The sequence below is a fragment of the Carlito syrichta genome, unplaced genomic scaffold, assembly GCF_000164805.1.
Source record: "Carlito syrichta isolate Samal-C Ts95f unplaced genomic scaffold, Tarsius_syrichta-2.0.1 Scaffold311480, whole genome shotgun sequence".
In the NCBI taxonomy this organism is placed as follows: Eukaryota; Metazoa; Chordata; class Mammalia; order Primates; family Tarsiidae; genus Carlito; species Carlito syrichta.
The window spans coordinates 348355-359778 of NW_007255576.1; the positions used below are offsets into that span (position 1 = coordinate 348355).

General features: G+C 51.0%; 1 protein-coding gene across 1 annotated transcript; it reads left to right on the top strand.

Annotated features, from left to right (window-relative positions):
• The first annotated feature begins 10587 nt into the window (after positions 1–10587).
• On the top strand, positions 10588–11032 carry THRSP (thyroid hormone responsive). The gene has a single exon (XM_008068702.1). It carries the CDS (start codon positions 10601–10603, stop codon positions 11030–11032), a length of 432 nt encoding a protein of 143 aa, XP_008066893.1. The 5' UTR covers positions 10588–10600.
• Positions 11033–11424: the final 392 nt, after the last annotated feature.

The window sequence follows — 11424 nt, forward strand, 5'->3', positions numbered from 1 at the left end:
GGCCACTGCACTCCGGTCTGGGTGACAGAGTGAGACTCCAAATCAAAAAAAAAAAAGAATAGTGGGGACAGTGGTGAAAAAAACAAGTCAAATGTTTTTCAACAAAAGAGTTTACAAGTTTTCTTTTCTTTTCTTTTCTTTTGAGTTGGAGTCCATGTCCTGATCTCTAGAACCTGTGACTGTTAGGTTACATGGCAAAGAGGAATAAAGGTGGCAGACGGAATTAAGATTGCTAATCCAAGCCGGGCTCGGTGGCTCAGCCTGTAATCCCGCGCCTTTGGGAGGCTGAGGTGAGTGGATTGCCTGAGCCCACGGGTTCGAGACCCGCCTGGGCAACTTGGCGAGACCTCATCTCTACAATAAATCAAAAAATCAGCCGGGCGTGGTAGTGCGTGCCTGTAATTCCGGCTACTTGGAAGGCTGAGGCGGAAGGATCGCTGGAGTCCAGCAGGTCGAGGCTGCGGTGGGCGGGAGCGGCCACTGCACTCCAGTCTGGGTGAAAGAGTGAGGCACCAACTCTAAAAACAAAACAAACCCAAAAAAAAGATTGCTAATCTGGCCCAGCACAGTGGAGCATACCTGTAATCCCAGCATTTTGGGAGGCCAAGGTGGGAGGATTGCTTGAGCCCAGCAGTTCAAGACCAGCCTGGGCAACATAGTGAGACCTCGTCTCTACAAAAAATTAGCTGGGCATGGTGGTGGGTGCCTGTAATCCCAGCTACTAAGGAAACTGAGGTAGAAGGATTGCCTGATCTCAGGAGGTTGAAGCTGCAGTAGCCATGATGCCACTGCACTCCAGCCTGGATGACAGAGTGAGACCCCGACTCAAAAAATATATATATTGCTAATCAGCTGACCTTAAGATGGTAATATTATCCTAGATTATTCTGCTATGCCCACTGTAACTGGGAAAGGGAGGCAGAATAGGGAGAATCAGAGAGAGACAGCATGAGAAGGCTTTCCTGGCTTTGAAGACAGAGGAAGGGTTTACAAGTCAAGAAATGCAGGCAGCCTCTAGAAGCTGGAAAAGACAAGGAACAGACTCCTCAGAGCCTCCAGAAAGAAATGTAGCCTTGTAGATACCTTGATTTTAGGATAGTGAGACCCATTTTGGACTTCTGACCTCCAGGATTGTAAGATAATAAATGTGTGTTGCTTTAAGCCACTGTGTTTGTGGTATTTGTTACAGTGTCCACACAAAATCAAACAAGGAACCATGGAAGGTGTTTGAGTGAGGGGTGGACGGAGTTCTTATACTGCCAGAAGACTGATGGTGAAGGGAGGTGTCATGGAGAAGCCAGCACATGAATCAGGCTGGAAAGAGGAAGAGAGCCCCACAAAGGGCTGAGGGTGGATCAAGGGCCAGGGGCCTGAGCAGACCTGGAAGAGTGGTGTTCATTGGCTGAGTTGTTTTTTTTTTTTGAGTTGGAGTCTCACTCTGTCGCCCAGACTGGAGTGCAGTGGCCGCTTCCGGCCACCGCAGCCTCGACCTGCTGGGCTCCGGCGATCCTTCCGCCTCAGCCTTCTGAGTAGCTGGAATTACAGGCACGCGCTACCACGCCCGGCTCATTTTTGATTTATTGTAGAGATGAGGTCTTGCCAAGTTGCCCAGGCGGGTCTCGAACCCGCGGGCTCAGGCAATCCACTCACCTCAGCCTCCCAAAGGCACGGGATTACAGGCTGAGCCACCGAGCCCAGCTATAGAATTTTAAGATATCATAGCCTTATAGCAAGTGATGCATATGGCAGGTGAAGTCCTCCCAGGGGAGAGAACAAAACATGACTGGAAATATAAGTAGGAGCCGGGCTCGGTGGCTCAGTCTGTAATCCCGCGCTTTGGGAGGCTGAGGTGAATGGATTGCCTGAGTCCGTGGGTTTGAGACCCGCCTGGGCAACTTGGCGAGACCTCATCTCTACAATAAATCAAAAAATCAGCCGGGCGTGGTAGCGCGCACCTGTAGTTCCAGCTACCTGGAAGGCTGAGGCGGAAGGATCGCCAGAGCCCAGCAGGTCGAGCCTGCGGTGGCCGGGAGCGGCCACTGCCCGCCAGTCTGGGCAACAGAGTGAGACTCCAACTCAAAAAAAGAAAAAGAAAAAGAAATATAAGTAGGAGTCTCAGTTTCCTCATCAGTAAATTGTGAGGTTTGGGTTGCTGTAGAGTCTTGCAGCTCTGACAATCCAGACATTTAGAATTGCCTGATGGGCGCTTTGTTGACACGTTCGCCCCTCTTTCTTTCTTTCTTTCTTTTTTTTTTTTTTGAATTGGAGTCTCACTCTGTCGCCCAGACTGGAGTGCAGTGGCCGCTCCCGGCCACCGCAGCCTCGACCTGCTGGGCTCCGGCGATCCTTCTGCCTCAGCCTTCCAAGTAGCTGGAACTACAGGCGCGCGCTACCACGTCAATTTTTTATTTATTGTAGACATGAGGTCTTGCCAAGTTGCCCAGGCGGGTCTCAAACCTGCGGGCTCAGGCAATTCACTCACCTCGGCCTCCCAAAGCACTGGGATTACAGGTTGAGCCACCGAACCCGGCCCGCCCCTCTTTCTACTACTCAGGGAGTCTGGAAGGCCTTAGGGTGACCCCTGGAGCTAGTTGCATCAGCTGAAAGAAAGGTTCGGTTTTCCCAGAACTGGGGGAGGCGTGTAACAGGGAGGAAGCCAGGAGTGGGGCTGGACAGGAAGACCTGCCAGGTTCTGGGTCCACCTGGTCAGCCCTTCACACAGGACCTTTGTAACGGTAGAGTTCACAGTGGATTCTCTGAACAGCAGAGATACCCATATTCCTGAGTAAGCAGGAAAGGTCTGAGCCTCTTGGGGTGACCTGAGGACTCCAGAGAAGGGGCTCTACCACGCATTCAGTAGGTAGCCCTTGGCTGGGCATGGTGGCTCACACCTGTAATGCCAGCCCTTTGGGAGGCCGAGGCGAGTGGATTGCCTGAGCCCACGGGTTCGAGATCCATTCGGGCAAATTGGTGAGACCTTGTCTCTACAATAAAAAAAAAAAACAAAAATTAGCCAGGCATGGTTACGCATGTCTGTAGTTCTGGCTACTTGGAAGGCTGAGGCAGAAGGATCACTGGAGCCCAGCAGGTCGAGGCAGCGGTGGCCGGGAGGGTACCACTATACTCCAGTCTGGGCGACAGAGTGAGATTCCAACTCAAAAAAAAAAAATTAGCCACATGTGGGTGATGCAAGCCTGCAGTCCCAGCTACTTGGGATGCTAAGGTGGAAGGATCTCCTGAGCCCAGGAGGTCAAGGCTGCTATGAGCTGTGATCATTGTGATCATGTCACTGAACTCCAGCCTGGGCAACACAGTGAGACCCTGCCAAAAAAAAAAAAATATTAGTTTTTCCTTAGCTGGTTGTTTGGCCCTTGATGCCTGAAAAATCCATCAGTCAGAAGAATTGCAGTTTTTTAGGCTTGGAAGATCCTCCAGTGAATCTAACGCCTCCATTTTCCAGAAAGGAAACAGGCCTACAGAGGCAGAGTGGCCTGCTTGAGGTCATGCCTGAGTTAAGTTGTGCCTTTCAGGAGAATGTCTTGTGATCAGTAGCACTTGCTGTTCCCTCTGCCTAAATGGCAGATCTTCCAAAAGCCAAGAATGTTTAGGTCTCAGCACAACTGCCTATTTCTCCCTGAGATAATAACCATGTTTGGAGGTAGGCATCTCCTGGGGATCTTGTTGAAATGCTAGTTCCAATTCAGTAGACCTGGGTGGGGTCTGAGAATCTGCATTTCTGATGAGCTCTGGGGTGATTCGATGCTGCTGGTCTTCAGATCACACTCTGAGAGCGAGACTTGTTACCTTATTTTATTTTCTTCCTAGTGCAGGTCACGACGTGATGTTATCATGTTTACTTGCGCGTATGTTCTTCATGGCTCTCTCTTCACTAGTTAAAAACTGCCATGAGTGCTGGGAGCTTGTCTGCCTAATGTCCTGTTATATCCCCAGGCCCAGCATGGTGCTGGCACATACACGAGCTCCAGGGGCCAGGTGAGGGGGCACACGCCTGTAATCCCAACAGTTTGGGAGGCCGAGGCTAGAGAATTGCCTGAGCCCAAGGGTTCGAGACTAGCCTGAGAAACACAGCGAGACTCTGTCTCTACCAAAAATTAGTTGGGTATGGTGGCATGCACCTGTAGTCTCAGCTGCTAGGGAGGCTGAGGCAGGAGAAGCCTCTGAGCCCAGGAGTTCATGGCTGCGGTGAGCCGTGATTATGTCACTGCACTTCAACCTGGGCAACGGTGAGAAAGTAGAGGGAGGGGTTGTAGTACATGGCAGGGCCTGAGAGACCAGGGGTGGGGGTGGGAAAGATCATACCTGCAAGGCTCCTGACGCTTGACCCCATATGTCCTCCAGTAGTTTGGACTGGAGTGACAAGGCAAGGAATACAGCCTGAGCCTGAGGCCTTTAGACATCAGATGATAAAAATCATTTTTTGAAATGGAAAACTTTCCCCAACCTTGGTCTGCGTCCATTTGGTAGCCGCCTGGGCTCAGGCCCAGCCAGGGTCACTTGGGGCCTGGCAGCCCTAGGCACCACTTGTTCATCTTACCCCTTACACCAAATTCTCACGCTGTTCCTGGCCTGGCCCTCAGGGGCCTTGACCCCGGCCATCTGGGACCAGTTCAGTTTGCCCAGCTGGGGGAGTTCAGATCCTCTGAGGGTAAGGCCCTAGGCAGCTCTGTGGAGGCCCTTCCAGTAAACACCTCACTTGGCCTCAGTACCCCACAAGAGGGAGGGAGGGAAGGCTTGGGAAACTGAATGAAGTCTGAGGCCTAGTCCAGCCTCTGCTACTTCCCTTCCCTCCTTTGCTGGGGTTTTCTACCTGTAACGGCATGGCTAGGCCAGATAACCTGTCAGCTCTTGGGACTGGCATCTTGGAGAACAGGAACAACTGAGCTCCACTGAATCCCTTGAGAAGACCCCACGTCTCCCCTTTTCTGCCCCTCCCCCCTGCCACTTATAGAACTTGCCTGCATTTGACCTGTCCTCTTAGAACCCCCTGTCAGGCCGGGGGGCGGGGGGCGCGGTGGCTCAAGCCTATAATCCCAGCACTTTGGGAGGCCGAGGTGAGAGGATTGCCTGAGCCCAGGGGTTCAAGACCAGCCTGGGCAACTTGGTGAGACTTCATCTCTACAATAAATCAAAAAATTAGCTGAGCATGGTGGCGCATGCCTATAATTCCAGCTAATTTGAAAGGCTGAGGCAGAAGGATCACCTGAGCCCTGCAGGTTGAGGCTGCGGTGGCCGGGAGCGTACCCCTACACTCCAGCCTGGGCAACGGAGTGAGACTAAAAAAAGAACCCCCTGTCTGTCTTCTAATCTGACACGTGGCTGGCAGCATTCTGTTTGCCAGGGAGACAGGGAGATCTGGAGGCAGTCTGGGTCCACAGGCTGCTGACAGGGAGAACCTGGTCATGCAGACCCTCCTCTCCTCCTTCCCAGGCCTCTCCAGTCATTCTGCCCTCATTCGCTCACAGAGCTCGATTTTTCCACCCAACTACCAATTCCTTCACTCTCTCCCTGTCTCACTAACACACTCATTTACTCCCTCATTCCCTCTGGTTCACACCCAGGAACATCTCTGGGAAGAGGCTGGCCTCAGATGGGATTCAAATGCATACGCAGAGGGAGAATAACACAAGGAGGCACAGGGATTGTGTGCTCAGAAGTCCCCCAGAGTCTTAGCAGGAGCGGACTTCAAGATCAGCCCACTCAGTTTTCTAGATGGGAGAAGTGAGGCCCAGGAAGGCCAGGGCTGCCCCAGGCCACGGGGAAAAGAGGCAGGAGGTAACTGCTGTCAGGGCCCTACCGGCCTGCCCACCATGCCGGAGTCAGTGCTCCCAGCCCGGTCTGCAATAGTACATCATGTTTTCCAGTTCTGAGTTGGTGACTCTGGGACTAGGTTCAAAACGTAAGAACTAAGGCAGGGAGTAATGCCCTTAGGGACCTGGACTTGGAGCCAGGAGTTATACAAGCAGGGCTGGAGGGGCTTTCCCTGCACAAATCTCTAAACTCTTCACTTTATTTATTTATTTATTTTTTTGAGTTGGAGTCTCACTCTTGCCGCCCAGGTTGGAGTGCAGTGGCACACTCACAGCCACCGCAGCCTCGATCTGCTGGGCTCTGGCGATCCTTCCGCTTCAGCCTTCCAAGTAGCTGGAACTACAGGCGCGCGCTACCTCGCCCGGTTAGTTTTTTGATTTATTGTAGAGATGAGGTCTCGCCAAGTTGCCCAGGCGGGTCTCGAACCCGTGGGCTCAGGCAATCCGCTCACCTTGTCCTCCCAAAGTACTGGGATTACAGACTGAGCCACCGAGCCCGGCCAACTCTTCACTTTATAGCATGGACGCTGGAGCCCACAGAGCCTGCTTACCAGTAACCCTGAAGGAAACACCAGAACTCAAATGACAGTGTCCAGCCTCATGGTCTCCGGTTATACCCATCACTCAGTAATCCTGGATGTTTGAATACCCGGGAAGCCCCATTTTCTAAAGAAAACATTTTAAGATTTTTTTCTCCCAATAAAGATCAAAAGCAGACAAAAAATTTGATAGGGCAAGAAATAAATTAATCAGTTGTCTACTTAAGTAATCTGTTAAGGTTAAATTCTTTTTTTTTTTAGTTGGGGTCTTACTCTGTTGCCCAGGCTGGAGTGCAGTAGCATGCTCACAGCCACTGCAGCCTCAACCTGGTGGGCTCAGGTGATCCTGCCTCAGCCTTCCAAGTAGCTGGAACTACAGACATGCACCACCACACCCGGCTAGTTTTTTGATTTGTTGTAAAGACAAGGTCTCATCATGTTGCCCAGGCAGGTCTTGAACTGTGAAATCATGCAATCCTCTCTCCTCCACCTCTCAAAGCACTGGGATTACAGACATGAGGCACCACATCCAGCCAAGGTTAAATTCTTTAAGTAAGCATATAATTTAGAAAAATCAGCTGGGCTCGGTGGCTCAGCCTGTAATCCCAGTGCTTTGAGAGGTTGAGGTGGGAGGAATGCTTGAGGCCAGGAGTTTGAGACCAGCCTGAGCAACATAGTAAGAACCATCTCTGAAAAATTTCAAAAAAAAAAGAAAGAAAAATTGGTCTTTTCCACTAATAGATTAGGAAACATTTTGATGCAAATTCTTCCCCCTGCTGACTGGTTGAGGTAACACTGGACTAAACTATTGTTCTAAGAGTTTTGTTCATGGTAAAGTAGAAGAAAAGCAAAACGCTGCATAGAATAAAGACTGAGGACATGAGTACGCACAGTCCCCTTTTCCCTAAGGAGTAATTCTGGAAAAAACTTCACCTTATGGTCAGGTCCATGAAGCCTTTTTGAGTATATGCTGTTATACACAACTCCCGAGAGTTGGGTCCCTTGAGTCTCTTGCCACACCAGAGGCCACACTACTGCCTTCTGCCAAGCTAGGCACCTCTTTTTTTTTTTTTTTGGTAATGACAAAAAAACAAATAAAACAAAATAAAACAACAGCAAATCTTTATTTTCCTCTGAGGCCTAACAGAGCTGGGTTGAGCCTTCTCCTGTCGTGTCTGAGCTGTGAGTCCTTGGGCAAGTATCTCTGCTTTTCTGAGTCTCAGTTTCATCTGGAAAGGAGGATACTCACCAGGTGCGGTGGCTCACGTCTGTAATCCCAGCACTTTGGGAGACTGAGGCGAGAGAAACACTTGAGTCCAGGAGTTCGAGACTATCCTGGGCAATATAGCAAGAGCTCATCTCCACAAAAAATACAAAAATTATCCAGGCATGGTAGTGCATGCCTGTAGTCCCCAGCTACTTGGGAGACTGAGGTAGGAGGATTGCCTGAGCCCAGGAGGGCAAGGCTGTGAGCCAGGATTTTGCCACTGCATTCCAGCCTGGGTGACAGAATAAGACTCAGTCTCAAAGAAAAAAAAGAAAAGAAAAAGGGGGATACTCATGTTTTTCATCCTCACAGGACTCTTGTGGGGATTGAGTGAGTTAAAGGATGAGAAACACCTTTGCACACAATATAAGCATAGTTAATAGTTAAGGCCTGTAACCCTGGAATTTAGGTGTTATAGGGAGGTCGAATTCAGTTCAATATAAAGATGAGCTTTTTGGCGGAGGCAGACGTGGGAGGATTGCCTGAGCTCAGGGTTTGAGACTAGCCTGAGCAACATGGTGAGACTTTGGCTCTATAATAAATCAAAAAAGTCAGCCAGGTGTGGTGGCACATGCCTGTGGTTCCAGCTACTTGGAAGGCTGAGGCGGAAGGATCACCTGAGCCCAGCAGGTCAAGGCTGCGGTGGCCGCGAGTGTGCCACTGCCCTCCAGCTTGGGCGACAGAATGAGACTCAGACTCAAAAAAAAAAAAAAAAAAAAAGATGAGCTTTTTCATATCTCTGGCCATAGGTGTGGGAGGGAGTGGAGGAGTAAATGACTGCCAGGTGGCAGGGAGCAGAGAGGGCTCCCGTCCTGGCGAGCGGTGAAGGTGGCTGAGGTGAGACAAGCCTGAGGTCCTGGGTAGCCTCAGCTCTCCCGGGTGCTCACTCTTCCTCTTTCCTACTCTGCCACAGGGGGAAGTTCCATCGCCCCTAGCAGATCATTTTGCCCCAGGCGGTGTTGGGAGCAGGTGCCTGAACCAGAACTCAGAAGGTCTTGTTCTCATTTGACTTTGCAACTTTGAGCCTCTCCTTGGGCCTTCATTTTCTTAAATGTCCCTAAATAAATATAGCATGTGCAGTTTGTAAATTGGCAACATGGCTATGCAAAGAATTATCATCTTCCAAGGCTCCTGGTCAAAGCCAACGTGGAAGCATTTTACTTGTGAAATTACTGGTTGGAGTTGGAGAGGCCTTTGCAATAATCTAGAATCCTCACAGATAATAAATACATCTGGGTATTGTGCTTCGTAGTTTACAAGGCACTTGTTTTCCTCTCTTTTAATCCTATTTGCTTGTCTGGACTGATACAAAGTATTTGTATTGGCTTTGTCTTTTTTTTTTTTTTTTGAGTTGGAGTCTCACTCTGTTGCCCAGACTGGAGTGCAGTGGCCACTCCTGGCCACCACAGCCTCGATCTGCTGGGCTCCAGCGATCCTTCCGCCTCAGCCTTCCAAGTAGCTTTGTCTTATTTGATCCTTGCAACGCCACCTCAGATTTACAGAGGATTGGAGGTGGTTAACTTGTATAATTTATGTAACCACTTTCCCCCCCCATCAGTCCAGAGCACTGCATGAAGGTGGGAGAGAGGTGGTCCCGGGCTGGAACCTTAGCTCCAGTGGGACCTTGGACAAGTTATTTTTAGTTATTTTTGTGCTTCAGTTTCCTCACTGGTAAAATAGGAATATTAAAACACTTATGCAGAGCTAGGCACAGTGGCTCCCACCTGTAATCCCAGCACTTGGGGTGACTGAGGCAGTAGGATGGCTTGAGCCCAGTTGTTCGGGACCAGCGTGGGCAACATGGCAAGATCGTGTCTCTACAAAAATAAAAATAAAAAAAGTTAGCTGGGCATGGTGGCACAGACCTGTAGTCCCAGTTACTCAGGAGGCTGATGTAGGAGGATTGCCTGAGCCCAGGAGTTTGAGGCTGTGGTGGGTCATGATCGTGCCACTGCACTCCAGTCTGGGAGTAAGACCCTAACTCAAACAAACAAACAAAAAACCCCAAAACAACAACAACAAAACACCAGCTGGGCTCGGTGACTCAGCCTGTAATCCTGCACCTTGGGAGGCTGAGGTGAGTGGATTGCCTGAGCCCGCGGGTTTGAGACCCGCCTGGGCAACTTGGCAAGACCTCATCTCTACAATAAAAAAATCAAAATGAGCCGGGTAGGGTAGCGCGCACCTGTAGTTCCAGCTACTTGGAAGGCTGAGGCGGAAGGATCGCCGGAGCCCAGCAGGTCGAGGCTACGGTGGCCGGGAGCAGCCACTGCACTCCAGTCTGGGCAACAGAGTGAGACTCCAACTCAAAAAAAAAACATAAAACATGTATGCAGGGTTATGGTGAAGATGAGATGAGATCACTCATGAAAAGCTCAGCACAGAACCTGATATGCAGTAGGTGCTCAGTAAGTGTAAACCAGAAAAGAGCCATAAAATTCAGCTGGGAAATTGCAGGACTGGCTGCAATGCCAGTGCTCTCTTCCCCACAACAAGCCGCTGTATTTTATGACCCTCTTCCCTTGTTCATTTCACAGCTGAGACACCCCATGTTGTAGAAGCAAGCTGTGCATTTGCATTTGAGGCTCCCCTAAGCAGGAAGCAAAGAGGCAGCTTGATCTCAAGTGACCTGAAAGAACTATCTACTGTCCTGGGGTCAAGTGTACCAGTTGCCAAAGGGAAAACTTTCCTTCCAACTGGCCCTGCAAGCTGTTGGAGGAAGAGCCAGGTTCTTGCTGAGGCAGTCAGGCAGAGCTGAAATGACAAGCAGGAGGCTGGCAGATCTGTCTGTGGGCAGATGGATCGCCTGACACAGACGTTGGGGCCTGAGTCCCGGGATTGGCCTAAAACAGGGCTGTGTTACCCAACAGCTGGCCCTTGGCATCCTGTCAATCCGCCGGCAGATCCAGAGCCTAGAAATAGCGCTGGGGCAGTCTGCTGGGCTCAGTGTGTAAGAGGAAGCAACCATGCAGGTGCTAACCAAACGCTATCCCAAGAACTGCCTGCTGACCGTGATGGACCGGTACTCTGCTGAGGTGCGCAACATGGAGCAGGTGGTGATGATCCCCAGCCTTCTGCGAGATGTGCAGCTTAGTGGACCCGGGGGCCATGCCCGGGCGGGGGCCCCCGATCTCTACACCTACTTCACCATGCTGAAGACCATCCGTGTGGACGTGGACCACGGGCTGCTGCCACGGGAGGAGTGGCAGGCCAAGCTGGCAGGTGGTAAAGCCCACGAGGCTGAGAACGAGGCTGCAGCAATGGAGGCCGAGGATGAGGAGCTGGAAGCCCAGTTCCACCTCCACTTCTCCAGCCTCCATCATATCCTCACCCACCTCATCCAGAAAGCCCAGCAGGTGACGAGGAAATACCAGGAAATGACGGGACAGGTGCAGTAGGCCTCGGACCCTAGGGAAGGTAATGGTTCATTCATAAGGGGTGGTGGTGTCGCCCAGGGGGAGGGGGACAGCCTGGCTCTCAGAGAGAGCCACGCTCCTGTCGGGGTGTTGGGACCACGACCGGGGAGGGCCCAAGGCTAGGCCCACATTACTATCCTTCTGATCCCAAATCAGTGAGTAATGGCAATGAGCTGGTATGGAGATGGAAGAAAGTGACCTGTGAGTGCATACCCCAGATGTACACACGTGTTTGGGCATGTGTGCATGGTGTGTGAATGCTTGTAGATGTGTGAAGTGAATGAGTATACTCTCACTGTAGACTTAAGAATCTGATTTAAGCTGGGCTCGGTGGCTCAGCCTGTAATCCCGTGCCTTTGGGAGGCTGAGGTGAG